We start from the raw sequence: 16,338 nt of genomic DNA, 5'->3' as shown, positions 1-16,338 counted from the left end.
AGGTAAACAGCCAAGATGGCGGCGGAGGCGGCGGGCCCGGCGGGGCCCGGCAGCGGCGGCGGGACGGGCCTGACGGACCTGCCGGGCGAGCTGCTGGAGCTCATCCTCTGCTGCGACGTGCTGGGCGCCGCCGACATCGGCCGCGTGTCCTGCACCTGCCGCCGGCTGCGCGAGGCGTGCCAGCCCCGCGGCAAGGTGTGGCGGGAGCGCTTCCGCCTCAGGTGGGCAACGCCGTGCGGCCCGGGCTGGGAGGGGAGGGGCGCCCCCGGGCCTCAGCGGCACTCCCGGGCCTCAGCGGCACTCCCGGGCCTTCAGCGGCTCCCCCGGGCCTTCAGCGGCTCCCCCGGGCCTTCAGCGGCTCCCCCGGGCCCTCAGCGGCACCCCCGGGCCTCAGTGGCTCCGCCGGGCCTCAGCGGCACCCCCGGGTTTCACCGGTGGTCGGCCCAGCCCGGCCCGGCAGGGTCGCGTGTGCCTGGAGTGGTGGAAGTGCCGCCGTCCCCGCCCGATCCCTTCGTGCCTTCCCGGCTCCACAGCGAGCTCCTCCCGGGCCGGCTGAGCCTCCGGCGCTGCGGGTGGGAGCGTGGGGGCACAGAGCGGTTTGGGTGGGAAGGGAGCTTTAAACTCGTCGTTTCGCCCCTTGTCACGGGCAGGGACATCTTGCACTGTCCGAGGTTGCTCCAGGTTTATCCAGCCTGGCCTGGAACCTTTCCAGGGATGGGGCAGCCACAGCTTTTGCGGGCAGGTGTTCTGCGCTGCTCCAAGGACTTCCACAAGGCTGCCTGCTCTCCCAGATCCCCCGGGGAGGGGCCAGGCTGAGCCTGCTGCTGGCAGGGGATCGCCCTTGGCCAGAGATCGGTTCTGTGGCCCTTTCCACACGTGAATCCCCTGAGTTCCCAGGTCCAGCCCGGGCTCTGGCAGTGGAACCATGCACTGGGGTCGTGGATTGGCCTCCCTGACCCCTCCAGGAGGCTCCAAAACAGCAGCCAAGACCCATCTCAGGACTGATACTGGGCAGCACAGAGGTGTTTATTCGTGAGGATTTGGGGAGACCTGCTGTCACAGATCCAGATCCTTGGGATGGGGTTTTGCTGCTGTTTTGTTTCCCCCAGGGTGCTGTGCTCAGCATCGCTGTTCATGTTTTGGCCGGGGATGAAGGGTGGGTGTGATATTGGTGATGCTGCGCTGCTTTCAGCAGTCCTGGAGGCACCTCCCCTCACCCCCGAGGCTGTCCAGGGTAGCACCTGCTCACCTCTTACCTGTTTTTGTCTGTGTTGGCACAGGAAAAGCAGCAGAATTGCTTTCTCTAGCTGCCAGTTGGCTCCTGAAGTCCAGCACAGCCCAAATGTGGGGATTGTTCCCTTTTCATGGGAGGGAAAAAAGCTGCTGAGCAACTACAGCTGCCCCACTCCACCAAGCCATGGCTCTGGGATTGACTGTCACCTGTTCAGTGGCTGCAATTCCTGCAAGTTTCACCCTGCTTGGGATCCAGCAGCTGGAATGGGATGTGGTGGGTGATTGGTACACGCTGCTCTCCTCCTCTCTCCTTGATAATGGAATTTTTGGCAGGAGGTTTCACCCTGACCTTGCCATCCTGGCTGGATTCCATTGTGAGAAATGGCACTTTCATCTCTGAAATTCCCACTGTCCTTCCAACCCATGAAATTCTCCTTCCTCATCCCAAAATAAAGGACTGTGGTGGTTTTTTGGAGGTGGCTGCATTTCAGCAGTAGCTGAAGGGCCAGGGAGCCATCAGGAGGGAGGTTGTTATGTAATGTGAGGTTATTTGACTTTATTTTGTGGAGGCAAGTGCAGGGGAGTTTTATTATTAACCAGCAGTGAAATATCTTCCAGGTGTGGTTTGGACACTGGTAATAATTATTATACAGGAGGAGTGATTTCAGTATTTGGCAAATTAAATGCATAAATATATATATATAACCTGAAAAGAACCTAAGATGACCCATGGAGCTGAAGGAAAATCTTTTGTATAAACCAGTAATAATAAACAGCATTTCAAAATGTGGAAGAAATCCCCCAGCAAATGAAAAGAACCCCCTTTCTCTCAGCTTCATTTCCAAAGTATTTCCATCTTGTTCACGTTTCTCACTCAAGTGATCCTGGTGTCTTCACAGCAGCAGGAGTTGCAGAGCTGGCACATATTTTATGGCACAAAGCTGTGTTGTGGCAGCACACACCCACTTTATTCAAAAAGGTGCTGCTAACAGCCCCCAAAGCATGCCCTGAAGTTGGATTTTCAGCTGAACCTTGAAATTCTGAGTAAGCTGTGAAATGTGTGGACTTTGAGTTTGAGGGGTTTTTTTTACGAGAAAGCTTTGAGGAGTTTTTTTTTTCTCTTCAAACAATTATTTCTTGTCTCAAAACCAAACTGCAGAAGCATTTAGCTGTCACAATTTGACTCGAGGATTGTGTTTTCCTCCCGTAGATGTTGCCACCAGCAAGGGCAGCGGAGGGAGCTGTGTTTTGTGCAGCCTTTTAATGAGCTCCCCGAGGTGGTAGGAAGAACACAGGACAAAGAATTCCCCTTCTGTTCAGTGCCAGGTTGGCTTCCACGTGACACTTCTTTGTGGTAAACTCTTTTAATTATAAAACTGAAGCATTTAGGATGTTTAGGTACTGAAATCCTGGAGTGGAAGCCTCTGAAGGTTTCAGGAGAGCTCGCTTTTAAATAATCATTAATGCACAGCTGCAATCAGGGAGTTGTGCTTTGATGTCTGAGGTAATTTAATACAGTTTAAAGCTGGGCAGTGTCTGGGAACTGTGTCAGCTCCTCAGGTCGTTGTGGAGGTTGTCAGGGATGTGAAATATTAATGATGTGTTAATTTGTGTCTGCCTGTGCAGGTGGCCATCGCTGCTGAAGTACTACAGCCACAGTGACAGTGTCAGCTGGCTGGAGGAGTACAAGGCGCGGCACAACGCGGGGCTGGAAGCGCAGAGGATTGTGGCTTCCTTCTCCAAAAGGTTCTTCTCAGAACATGTAAGTCCTCCTCTCTTTATATGTGTGTGCAGCAGCCTGGCCACTTGTCTAATAGAATCATTAATAAAAGCATTAATTGAACCATTAAGGTTGGAAAATACCTCAGAGATCAAGTCCAAGCACTGAACCGTGTCCCTAAGCTCCACATCTTGACATTTTCTGACCCCTTTGAAGGACACTGATTGCAGCACTTCCCTAAGCACCTTGTTCCAATGCTTGACAACCCTTTCAATTAATCAGTTTTTCCTAATATCCAACCTAAACCTCCCCTGGAGCAGCTTGAGGCAGTTTCCTCAACACTGCCTGAGCTTTCACATCACCAGGGTGTATTCGGCTTTAAAACTTCTTACACCATTCAAAAGTTGTTTATTTCTTAGGAGGGGTTTTCCTTTTTTAAAAATGTGTTTATTTAGTCTTTATTATTATTTATATTAGGAAAGGGTTCTTCTTCTTCCCCCAGAGGTGCTGGCACTGCCCAGGCTCCCCAGGGAATGGGCACGGCCCCGAGGCTGCCAGAGCTCCAGGAGCGTTTGGACAGCGCTGCCAGGGATGTGGTGGGATTTTGGGATGTCTGTGCAGGGCCAGGAGTGGGACTGGATGATCCTTGTGGTAGCTCAGGATATTCCATGATTCCATAATTCAAGGATTTCCCTTCCTTGATTGTGATCAGTACTTTTTGTTATTTTCTTTTGCCCCCTCTCTCCACATCACCTCAACCATGCAGAGATTTTGTATTTCCTGACTTTGCATGAAAATGGTGAAACACAGCCAAAAGGGGAGAGAGTTCCAAATCCAGAGGTGTGTGGAGTGCAGCACACTCTGGGATTGCATTCAGCCCTAAAAGCTCTTTGCTTTTCCTGGCTCTGGGAATTCTGAAGGCCGCAGAGTTTGTTGACTCAAAGCACAGCTGCCGTTTCTTGCTTCAGACCTTGTGCAAGGACAAGTTCTGAGAGCTGTCACAAGCCCTTTGAGTTGAGGAACAAGGCACAACAGGGCCACTCAGTTGCAAAGTGTGTTTTTAAAGTTCTCCAGCCAGCCATGACCCTGAGATGCTTCTGTGTTCACTGGGGAAAAGGTGAAAATGTGGTGTCTCACACCGACGTGCACATGAAACAGGAATCACTTGGCTGTTTGCTTGGTAGGTGGCTGTGGATTTTGGCAAGCTGTACAGCTGGGTCTGCCTGGAATTCTGTGAAATAAATAGAAATACTGCCTGTAACTTTGGCTGAATTCAAAAATTCCACACAAGAGCCACTAATGCAGCCCCCCTTTTACGGCTGCTGTGCAGAAGGAAGGCAGTGGGGCCAGGTGGGTGTTTGGTGTCTCCTGGCTGCTCTGTTCTGCAGCAGCCAGACATTTGTCCATGGAGAATTGTCACAGCATTAACTGGGAGAAGAAGCTCCTGGATTCCTCCTGTTTTGATCATGTATGCAAAGACTATGCAGAGACCATTAAACAGTACCCAAAGGCCTCATGATGAGAACCGTCTCCTGTGGGGCCAGGAGCTGCAGCTTGATTCCCTGCTCAGAGCTGAGGGGAAAAGCCTTCCAACCCATATATGAGCCCATATCCTATAGTGAAAAGCTTGAAAGCTGATTTTTTTTTTACAGTTCAGCCAAAGTTTAAAAAGTAATTCTGGATTCTGGAAGAAAATAGCTGTTCTGAATTTAGATGCAGAAGTGGTTGTTGCAAAAAATAAAGGCTCCTGCCTCTTCATTCCTTCAACCAGGATTAATCTCCTGCACAGGGGGGTGTATGGAGAGGTTCAGTCAACCACAAGCAGAAGTTGATTCCACCTTAAAATCACTTTCAGCTTGTGCCCACCCTGCATAAATGTGATTCTGCTGGTCCTGAACTTACCATCACAGCCCTAAATGCTGTAGAGTTTGGCTGAAATTGCTGTAGGATGTTCCTGGGGTTCTCAATGGAATGGTAACTCCATGAGTACAGACCATGAGTATCTGGGGAGCAGGACATGAAAAAAATTGAGATTTTTCATAAATTAAAAAAGTAGGACAGATTTTTTGAGTTTTGAGAGTTCTTCTGAAGTTGTGGGAGAATCTGTTGTGCTGTGCATAACTCTTTGTCTGCTTTGGCAGGTCCCCTGTGATGGATTCAGTGACATTGAGACTCTGGGGTGCCCCAGCCATTTCTTTGAGGATGAGCTGATGTGTATCCTCAACATGGAAGGAAGGTAAGAGAGGGCTGAGAACTGGCAGAGATCTTCCTCTTTCACCAGTTCAAGGACAAAAATACCCTGGTTAATGCCTGACCTCATCCTCTGCTCTTGGTCACTCATTAAACAGCACCCCAGGCTTGCTAAGGGCTGATTTCACAACAAATTGAGTGTTTCCAGAGGAAACCTTGTCCCACAAGAAGAAGATCCTCTGGCTTTGTGTTGCTTTTTGTTGTTTATTTCCTTGCCAGCTCATGGCTTCTCTTGGGATCTCCATGCACCCTCATCTCTGCCTGTTCCCATCCTCTTGTTCCTTTTTGATTGAAGCCTGGATCAGTTTGCTGAACTGATTTGCAGGATTAGGCCAGAGCACCACAGGGAAGCAGGAATCCTTCAGGATGGCCACCGTGAATCCCTGTACCATGAAATTCCAGCTTTTTCTTTCCTTTTCTGAGCTGGAGTAGGTTGGTCCAATTTTTGTCCCCAGAGAAGCAACTGAGTTGAATTCAGCCACTGCAAAATGTGCAGTTCTGTAAATGATTCAGACAGGTGGTAAATAAAACTCCTGGTTTTTGTCTGCCTGGGTAATCTCATCACCTTGATTAGCACTGGGCAACACGAGGAAGTTTATCTGAAGGTTTTATTTGCTTTATTTGAAGGTTTTTCTGCTGGTACCACCTACCCAGGCTGGATTTGGTGTGATACAAAGCTGTGATAAATGTCCTTAATGAGGCCTAATAGCCTTGATTAGAGGGACTGTTAATAGAGCTTGAAAAAACCCAACTGGAATGGCAATCATCTCATTTTTGCCTTTTCCCATCCATTTTATTGCCTTCTCTGTTTGAGCTGGGCCTGAGCATCTCTCATTTGACAACTGGTTAAAAAGCTTTTGAGGCTTTGCAGTGGCCAAATGCCTCCCCATAAAGCAGAATTGATGCTAATTACACCCTGATTAAGCTGTAATCATTGCCATTCAGGAGCATTAGGCTAAATCATTTCCCTGGAAGATATCCCAATAAAGCAGTTGTCCCTATTGAGGATCCCAGTTTACTGGGAGAAGATAAAATATAATGAGATTTGATTGCCCTCCTGTCCAGGAGCATGGAGAGGCTTTACTGTAAAAAGTTTTGGAATTGTGTCATCTACAGAGCAACTGTTGATCTCCTCCTGCCTTTTCAAAGGTACAGAACTGGTTTTCCTTTGGGGAATTTTGTTTTTCTTCTGAATGCTGTTGGACTGGCATTCTTGTCCCTCATCAATCTATTTTTAATGCTGAGAGGATGCTTTAGGAGTAGTTCTGGAGAGATGCAGTCAGACAGAGGGTAATGTTTTATGAATAAAGTATTGGATTTTAATCAGATACTCCTGAACTCCTTTAATTAGGATCTGTGTTGTTTCCCATGATAATGTATCTTCTCAAAATGATGTATCAGTGATGGGATGAAAATTGGGGATGATAAGAGCAATGTGTTGCAGGTTGTGTGGCTTTTTATGACAAATTCCTCTCAACATTCCCCTTTTGGGTTGACTTTCAGTGACAGTGCTTGTTGAGAAAAACAATAAACTCTAAACTTATGTTCACTGGAAAACTTAAACCAACTGTTCACCCTTCAAATACCCATTTAGGGAAACGTTTCTTGTGTTTAACTGTGCAGGAAAGGTCTCACCTGGAAGTACTATGCAAAGAAAATTCTCTATTTCCTACGGCAGCAGAATATATTAAAGAACCTGAAGGAGTATCTGCAGCGGCCCACGGAGCGGCAGTCGTTTCTGGAGGGTGAGTCCTTGGCAGAAAGCCCAGCTAGGACACCTAATAACAGCTCTCCATCATGCTTTGACTTGCAAGGAGCCTGCCTTGCTTAGATTGCAGCAAGCCCTTGACTAATGACTCAGAATTCAGGTTGGATTTTGGATGTGCCTGGAATCCTTCCCATCCCTCAGCGGCGTTGTATCAAAATGTCAGGATGACATCGGGTGCTGTCAGTGCTGTGTGCTTGAAGAATCACCCCTGGACAGCTGGGCTGAAGGCAGGAAATGGTAAAACACTGGAATCTTGAGCAGGGTGCTGAGGAAATGAGCTGTAGCTCAACATCCTGGTTACTGATGTTGCTGCTGTGGCCCCTGGGCTGCATTCAGCTGAGCTGATTCCCAGTCTGCTCCCTGCTTTCCCCTTTCCCAGGAGCTCCTCAGATAAGGGCAGGGAGCAGGCAGGGGGAATTGCTGTAGCCTGAGCACTGGGAGAGCCTCAAGAACTGAGTGCTGGACTTTGGTGGGAAGCAAATCCAAATCCAGGCACGTGGTGGGAGGGCGCTTCCACCTGCTGAGAAAGAAGCAGCTCTTTCTCCTGCTTCTTCTGCTCTTCATGTCCTCAGTCTGGTGGATTGTTCTCCTTCTGTCTCCTGAATGGCTCAGAAGCTGCCAGGAGCTGTGGAAGAGTCCCTTCCTCTGGGTACACACTCCAGAATGTCCCTGAAAGAGAACAAAAGAGGCTGGAGCTCCAAAGCTGGTTCTTGTTAATGCAATAGACTTTGAAGTAGGAGCTGTTACGGCAAGAAGGGAAAGCAAAAAATGGCCTTTTCTAGAAAAAGAACAAATTAATTATGAGATTTAATGATGTGGGTCACAAATATGTGTGATTTGTCTGCCATGAAGGTGCCTTTGGAGCACCAGCAGGAATTTTTTGGGGAATTTTCACCTGGTCAGCAAAGGGAACACTTTGGGAGGACAAAATGGAGACACAGGGCGCTGCTGAATTCCTTGATTTACAGCCCTGTCATGGACATGCTGACAAAGCCATGTAGCAGGCTGGAAGAGGTATGGTCCATGCAAAATCCTTGTGGCTATTTTATTTTAAAGATACTTTTGTGGTTCCAAAGATTGAACAAGAGGAGGCTTTGGAAAGAGCAGTGGTGCCAAGGAGAAGGTTCTGTGAGAAGGAAGTGTTTTCCTGCAGAGGCTTGGGCAGGAAGAACATGAAAGTTTGTTCTGTTCTGGGTTGTGTTAGGAAGATGGAGAGCAGGCGTGGAAGAGAAAGATGAATGTAGCAGACAAGGAAATGATGAACAAGGATGATATGGAGGATGTGAGAGGGAGAAGGCAGAACTGAGACAGTTTGAGTGAAGCTGTTTCAGGCTCTGAATAAAAACCTCTGCACTCTGGGGAGGCGCCAGGGGCTGCGGTGTGAGCACAGAGCTGCTCAAGCCTGATCCAGCAGCATTCCTGCTCAAGGTACAGATACCTTCCAGCATGGTGGAGAGGGGAATACTGAGTTCAGCTGGTCATTTCTCATGTCAGCTCCTGCTCTGTATTTCTGTGACAAATCTGGTAGATGACTGCAGGTTTCAAACACAGAGCTCTGCTGTTCTGCTGCAACCGCTCGCTGCATGCCTGGAATGTAGAGCAGGCAAAACCAAGCAAAGAAAAAACTGAAGTCCTGTTTCTTATGTAGTTTGTTTTTTCCAGGTGCTGTTTTGATTGATCAATACTGCAACCCCCTGTCAGACATCTGCCTGAAGAGTGTCCAGGCTCAGGTGGACGATATCACAGACAAAGTGCGCAAAGTGCTGCGGACCAAGAACCCCAGGCACCCCAGCTTGGCTTCCAAGGCAGGTACTGTACAGAAATGTGCTTTCCTGCAGAGCCTTCCTGCACCTCTACACAGCTGAAACAGCTGTGGAGTTGTGGCAGCTTAAAGAGCTGTTGTTTTTATCCCCTGGCAAACAAAATTCTGACATTTATTTAAGCCATCATTCAAGAAACAGCTGTTCAGTAGCCCAGGGGTTCAGTCCATCTGATGCATAAAAGAATTGGGAGGGGAATTCTGTTTTTTTCCCATTTGTCCCTGAAATCTCACCAGTCCTGTTATCTATAGCTGAGCTGTGGCACTGGGAAGCAACCTCTTTCCTGCCAATCTCAGAAAATCATCAGTGGAAAGGTGCATGTTTATCATCTCCAAAGGTCAGGCAGCATCTTGCTCCTTAGTTTGATAAACACTGGGTAATTTCTGCCTTTCAAGGAGAGACTGAGCCTGCCCATGTGAAGATTTCATTGCATAAAGGTTGAGTGCTCTTGTTTTCTCAGTCTTTATTTCACTGCATGTGTTTTCCAGGAGAGGTTCTCGTTCCAGAAGTGGAACTTCAGAGGCAGGTGCTTGATGCCATGAACTGTGTCTTGTATGAGCAGCTGAAATACAAAGGAAATGAGCTGGATTACTACAATTCCCTGAATTCCTACATTCACCAGGTATGTGTGTGTTAGGTAAAAACTGGGAGCCTGCAAGGCTTTTATTTGTCTGAATGTAGCCAGACAAATAATTCTCTGTGAAGAGCAACTCTTAAATAAATATGTCATCCTTCAGTGCATATTCTGTCAAGTTGTATTTTCAGTTGTGAGATCAACCCTTGAAATTTATGTTTTTCTTGAATCCTGCCCATGTTTTTGTCACATTTTTCTCCCCCAGGTTTTGATCCGCAGGACAGGAATTCCCATCAGTTTGTCTGTGCTTTATTTAACAATTGCCAGGCAGCTGGGAGTCAAACTGGAGCCTGTCAACTTTCCCAGCCATTTCCTACTGCGGTGGTGTCAAGGGAAAGAAGGGTGAGTGACCTGCTGAACTCTGAAATTGTGCCCAGAGTGACAAAAACCAGAAAACATTCACAGCTCCACACCTCTGTGAGAGTGTTTCATTATGTTCCATCTGCCTGTACAGAGGGAAAGATCAGATCTTTAGGAAAGTTTTCCTAGAGCTCAGTTCTGCTGCTGAATAATAACAGATTTCCTGAAATAATTATACCCATGAGGTGATGTGAGAATTACAGAAAAGAGGGAAGATACCAGCTAGTCTCTGTTTAGGAGGGAGCTGAGGAATGAAGGACACAGCTTGGGAGTGCTGAGGGAGGAACAGAAACAGCAAATCCTGCTTTACCACGAGACTCTGATCACAGTTTGGTCTCTTTGGTGCCTCTTCAGAAGCACAGATATTTTTGACTACACCTACATCGACGCCTTTGGGAAGGGGAAGCAGCTGACAGTGAAGGAGTGCGAGTACCTGATCGGGCACCACGTGACAGAGGAGTTCTATGGAGTGGTGACTTCCAAGGAGGTCCTGCAGCGCATGGTGGGGAATCTCCTGAACCTTGGCAAGAGGTGAGCTGAGGATCAACCTGAAATACCCTGAAAAAAAGGACCCAGGGTACATTGTCCAGTATTGCTGCTTCCACTCAGCTCATGAGAGCCTGAAAGTTCTGTGTGCCACAAAGCATTGGGTGGGTGCTTTCAATCACCTGCATCTGAGTGGAAATAAAAATATTTAGTGAAACTAGTTTCTCTCAGGAAAATAGACAAGATATTTTATTTTCTCTGGGCAAAGCTGATGGGGACTGTCCACCCTAAGAGCAGAGCCTTTTTCTGTTATGTGGTAGGCACAGCCCCCATGTTCAGATGAGCATTTTCAGAGCTACTGAAATGTTGGTGTGTAGAACATTAAGTTTTGTTTTCAAATCCTCCTGATAATCCCTTTCCTGAGCCGTAGACAGACTGACAGGAGTAGAAGGATTGTTTTAGGTGTCAGGGGAACAGAAGGAAATGGCTTGGAGAGCGAGTGGCACTGTCAGACCGAGGAGAAGGCTGGGAGGGCAGAGTTCAGTGATCAGCTGTGTTTTTCCTTGGGGCAGGCTGATGTGGTGGGTGACAGACAATCCATGCTGGAGTCCCCATGTGAGCTGTAACACACAGGTGCTGTACCTGCAGCATCCCTCTGGGGACTGCCCTGTCCCTGGCAGCTCTGGGGACGGGCTTGCAGAGCCTCACAGCTGAGTTTCCTTTCTGCTGGCAGAGAGAGCACTGACCAGTCCTACCAGCTCCTGAGAGACTCCCTGGACCTGTACCTGGCCATGTATCCAGACAATGTGCAGCACCTCATGCTCCAGGCCAGGTTGTACTTCCACCTGGGAATCTGGCCAGAAAAGGTACCTGGGCACTCAGGGAATGTTTTGGGAAAGGCTGAGCTCTAGTAACACTGGGTTATTGATTTTTGGGCTATGTCAGCCTGCATTACAGTCTGCCACAAGTTGTTTCTGTAATAAATGCAGTTGGAGGAGTTCTCACATTGCAGGGAATCAATTTGAAGCAGGGAGAGTGGATGATTCTTGCCTGCTTGTCCTGGGGGTGACTTGGGAGCAGCCTTGAGTCATAATTTATTATTTACAGCTTGTTTTGCAGCCAAGACCATGCACTGTGAGTTGTAAGAGCATCCTTTTTGCTCTGTGCCTAAATTGTGGTAAAACTCCTGCTGGGCTCTTGGAAAAGGAGCAATTACCTTATCAGAAAACTTCAGGAACTTATCTTTTATAAATAAAACCAAAGCTGTGCTCCACACAATCTGTGGCTCTTGTGAAAAAGCAGTTTGATATTCCTGTCCTTGGAATTCCTTTTCTTTCAGGGTAACAACTCCAGTCCTGTTATGTTGGGAGTGTGGGAAAGAAGGTGCTGAGATTTACAGGTTGAACATCCAAGTCAGGAGAAGGCACAGGGAAGAGCCTGTAGCTCAGAAAAATTGGGGTTTTTTTTAGTGTGTCACTGCAGCACAGAGGTTTTTCCTACTTAAAATTCCATGTGCTGGTTTAGTGGAGCCTGTGCCAGTTCCACCTGTGAGGTTTGGGAAGGGGACAGGAATACTGGCTGGGCAGCTGAGCAGAAAGCAAAGCTCTTCCCACCAAATCAGCTGGAACAGGACTGCTGGAGAAGCTGCCTCCTTCCCTTTGAAGAACAAACTGTGCTGAGCTTGGCCTTCCTTTCTTACAGCAGCAAATCTTAGGGTCAGCACAGAAAAACCAGCACCAAAAAATGGTGTAAGGGAGGGACTCACTGAGCTGAAATGGCCACTGGATATAAATAGGGAACACTGAAGGATCTTCCTGCCCCTACCTGGCACTCAGGGATGTGTTTGGAGAGCACCAGGCTTGGATTTGCAGCCCCTCAGAACACAAAACCTAACCCTGGGGCTGAGTCTGACTGAGTTCTCTGCACCAGATGCAATGGAAATGAGCAAATTTGGGTTTTTCAGGACTGCATCCAGCTGTTCCAGGCTGTCAGGCAGGGTTGCAGCTAACCAGAGAGAATGCTGTGCCTGACAGGACACAATGTACCAGCTCTGACAGGGGCTGCCAGATTTGTGGACGGGTAGGAAATCTAAAAAGTCCTGCAGAGCTACACAATGTTGCCCTAAGTATTTGTAAATAACAGTAAATAAAATTCCCAATAATCTCTGGCAGCTGTGGTTACTTCATTCCTTTAGGATTTTTCGGGATTTTCACATCCTTCTTAATAGCATTAAAGTGGCCAAGAAGCCTGAGCTGTGCTTCTTCTCATGAATTACTCACCTGTCCTTTATTTAAATTGATTTTCCTTGGATTTTGGCTGCTGTTCATGCTGAACAGCCTGAGATTTCCATTCCTCTTCTGCTGCTGCTCTGAGCTTAATGACCAGACCTATGGTCAAGGAGACAATCCTTTTTCCAGGTGCCAAAAGTGTGGCAGATTTTGGGACTTGACATATTTGATGTTGAGACAGATACATGCATTTTCCCAATATGTTTACACAACAGGTTGGGGTTTTTTTTCCTTGTTTTTACCAAAAAAATAAAATTTGCTTTGCCTGCCCATCACAAACTCAACAGCAGATGCTCTGATGTTGTGCCAGAGGGTTTTGGGAAGCTGGAACTCTGGATCTGCAGACCTTGCTGCTTTGTGCTCGTTAGTCATCCTGACACAAGCAGCTTTTCTCTCTTGTTCCCTGTTCCATGGAAAAGCATCATGGAGGTTATTTCCATTTCCTCCTGTGCTGCCCTATTTTTGCTCCTCACAGACATGCTGAGAAGCTCTTTTAAGTTAAAATATTAGTTCTCAAGAGCAGCAGAAGTCACCTGGAATCACTTCCCAGCAGCATTTTGGGACACTGGGAACTGCATTCTCATCCCCAGAAACCTTGAGAGATGCTCTGTGGGCACTAAACAGGACGTGATGAACTCGTGGGGCTGTGTTTTAAGGTGCTGCTGTGCTCTCCAGTGCCTTTCTTTGGAGGCTGGGGGCTTTACCAAGAGAAAAGGAGTAAGAATAGGCTGCACATGAAGCTGTAGCAGAGAGCAGTGTGGAAGATGTTGTGGCAGGTCTTAGGGTGCTTCTGTGCAGCTGACTCCAGCAATGTATCTGTATGTGTTTAGAAGTTGTGCTGCTGCAGGGACAACCTGAACCTGTTTTTGCTGTGGTTTGGAAGGTCCTGGACATCCTGCAGCACATCCAGGCCCTGGACCCATCCCAGCACGGGGCTGTGGGGTACCTGGTGCAGCACACCCTGGAGCACATCGAGCGGCGCAAGGAGGAGCTGGGCCCCGAGGTCAAGCACCGCTCGGATGAGAAGCACAAGGAGGTTTGCTTCTCCATTGGGCTCATCATGAAACACAAGAGGTGAGCTTGGAGCCTTCCCCACAGTCAGCTCTGTACCAGCAGGGCAGAAGGGTTTGAGCTGACAGCAGTGGGACGTGGTTTTAGTGCCAAGGAGGGGTGGGAAATGCCAGGCACGTGTGTCTGTCCTGTGCAGGAAAATGGGGGTGGCTCTGGGAGTGCCTGGAGAGAGCAAATGTTGGCACTGTAGAGAGGCTGACTTGTCTGAGTCATTCTGTCACACAGGTAACATCCCCACAGCACAGAGCTCTCCAAGAAACAGCAGCAATCGCTTCACCAGGGGCTGTGCAACAGAGGCAACTTCAAAATCGATTCTGATATTCCCAGGGCAGTTTATGGAGTTTTATTCCCTGTTCCCTCATTCCCTGTTCCTGCCTGCACTGCTCTGCCAGAGAGCCAGGCCAGCACTGTTGCTTTGGCCACTGCTCTGACTCACCAAGACATCTCAAGCACATCAGAGGGGCATCAGCAGTGACAGCTCCAACACCTCACAGTTAATCCCATAAATATTCTGTAAATAGTGATGGTTTTGTTTCAGTGTTGGGGTTGCCACATTTGTGGGATGAACACAGGAGCAGTTGCACAACCCAGCAGGGTGGTTGGTCCCTCCTTATTTCTTCCTTCCTCTTCTGGCTGCTGACTTCCAAGCTCTTCCCATTCTCTTTTCTTGCTCACATTTGGTTTTCCTTTGTCTTCAGCTGTTTATTCCAGTCTGTTTATCCAGTTACTCATAGTCATTTCCCTCCACCTCAAAATACAAACACAAAGTCTTTCTGATTTTTTTTTCCCTCTTGCTCCTCTCCTCCTTGTGCCAGCTCTCATGAGGTTCCTATCCTGTTTGTGCTCTATTAATCCTGAGGAAAAAGAGCTGGCTCTGGAGTTTCCACATCCTCTGTGTGCAATTTCTTTAATCAGGTATGGCTACAACTGTGTGATTTATGGCTGGGATCCTGCCTGCATGATGGGCCACGAGTGGATCCGCAATATGAACGTGCACAGCCTCCCCCACGGCCCCCACCAGCCCTTCTACAACGTCCTGGTGGAGGATGGCTCCTGCAGATACGCTGCCCAAGGTGAGCAGGAGCTCCTGGCTGCACTCTCTGCCCACATCAGGACTGAGGGATGCTCAGCTGATCCACTGAGGGTGCTTAGCAAGGGTTATAAAGGTGGAGGAAGGAAATGAGCCTGGATCAGGGTCTGCTCTGTTTGCTCTCCATGAAACCAGCACTGCTGGGATGGGCAGGAGGGCCCACCCTGGTGTGATCTCCTCCTGCCTCCAGGAGTGTTTTGGACACTCTCGTGGTGTGAACCTTGGTTGCTGCTTTGAGAGAAATAATTCATCTTCTGCTGAGGGCTGAAGGTCTGTCAGCAGCTCCTGACAGCTTGGACAGGGTGGGATTTAGTGAGGGGTCAGGACATGGTTCTGGCCACTGCCACATGCCAGGATCCCAGGGAACACAGGTAACCTGGCTGTTAGTGCCACCTTAACCAGAACAAAAATTAATGGTTCTTCACACTGCAGGGAGGTGTAGAAATCCATCACATGTCCTTTATGCAACAAACCATGAGAGGAAACTCTTGTCTGATCTCAGAGTGTGTGGTTGGCATACATAAAGAACTGTTAAACTGAGGTTCTGAAGAAGGTTACAAAAGCACAACTGTGACTCTGTACATTGTAAAAATGTTGATTTCCCTCATGTTTGTGTTCCCCCTGTGACAGAGAGGTCCCATCCAGGCAGGGCAGCTGCACAGCCATTGTGTGTTTGGCTGAGGGAAGATGTGGAAGCTGCTGGAGGGAAAATGCTGACCAAAATTCCCTTTTCCTGGGTGCTCCCTCATGTGCTGAGTGTGACAAGAGGTGATTTTACAGGCAGGGACACTCCTCCCTCTGTAGATTTAAAGTGCAGGTGTTTCACACTGTCCTGAGAGTGGCTTTTTTATATTCAGAAGCTTTAAAAAGATGAAATGGCAAAGCCTGATGGCTCAGATCAATCAGGACTTGGCCTCAGAAAGTCTTAAAACCAGAAATTCTCATGTGCCATGGGTTGATATTAAAATATGCATCTTGGTAATTACCTAATCAGGTAATTGTCCCAGTGCTGCTGGGGCTGAGTCATCACTTATCTTGTGTCTAATGATGTTTAAACAAACAGAACCCTGTCTGGTCCCACAGCTCTTGAGGGTAGGCTGACACTGTTATCTCTGTGTAGGAGACACTGTTATCACTGCATCTCTGTGGCCTCCAAGAGCTCTGATACTGCTGGGGAAAAGTGAAGGGTTTGTTCCTGCTGCTATTGATATCCCCTCTAAAACATCCTCAGATCATTTGGGAAGGATTATTTCATCTCCTCCTGACCTGACTCTGGGGAGGCAGAGAGGGAGAGTTTTCTACTGAAAGAATCCTAAACAAATCCTCATGTGGAGTTTAATTTAACCAGCTCAGAAATAACCCCAAGCTTATTATAGATAAATGTACCTCAGTTTGAGGCCTTCCTGGAAATCTGTGGGTTGAGTGCAGCTAATTCCAGAACTCCTGTGTCATGCAGGGAGTTTGGTACCTGTCCACTCTTACCTGTGTTTTGTTTGCTTTGTGACAGCACAGGAGAGAGATCCATGGCTCCAAACTGCTCGTCAGCACCTTTTGGGAGGCTCCCACCTTGTGCTGAACTCACCTGTGTCAGCCTGTTCCCCCTGCCAGCTGCAGCTCC

General features: G+C 48.2%; 1 protein-coding gene across 2 annotated transcripts in view; it reads left to right on the top strand.

Annotated features, from left to right (window-relative positions):
• FBXO21 (F-box protein 21) overlaps positions 1–16,338 on the top strand; it is a 19,692-nt gene continuing 3,354 nt past the window's right edge. The window contains exons 1-11 of one of the 2 annotated variants that reach the window (XM_015644363.2): positions 1–221; positions 2,860–2,995; positions 5,095–5,189; positions 6,827–6,948; positions 8,634–8,780; positions 9,280–9,413; positions 9,631–9,767; positions 10,140–10,316; positions 11,005–11,137; positions 13,443–13,633; positions 14,546–14,703. In XM_015644363.2, the coding sequence (XP_015499849.1) occupies positions 16–221; positions 2,860–2,995; positions 5,095–5,189; positions 6,827–6,948; positions 8,634–8,780; positions 9,280–9,413; positions 9,631–9,767; positions 10,140–10,316; positions 11,005–11,137; positions 13,443–13,633; positions 14,546–14,703 (1,636 nt within the window). In that variant the 5' untranslated portion in view covers positions 1–15. Of the gene's footprint in view, positions 222–1,487; positions 1,508–2,859; positions 2,996–5,094; positions 5,190–6,826; positions 6,949–8,633; positions 8,781–9,279; positions 9,414–9,630; positions 9,768–10,139; positions 10,317–11,004; positions 11,138–13,442; positions 13,634–14,545; positions 14,704–16,338 lie in introns of those variants that run through there. The other variant, XM_033518247.1, reaches the window with a different exon arrangement.

The sequence above is a fragment of the Parus major genome, chromosome 15 (genome assembly GCF_001522545.3).
Source record: "Parus major isolate Abel chromosome 15, Parus_major1.1, whole genome shotgun sequence".
In the NCBI taxonomy this organism is placed as follows: Eukaryota; Metazoa; Chordata; class Aves; order Passeriformes; family Paridae; genus Parus; species Parus major.
This window is presented reverse-complemented; position numbering and strand designations above follow the sequence as displayed.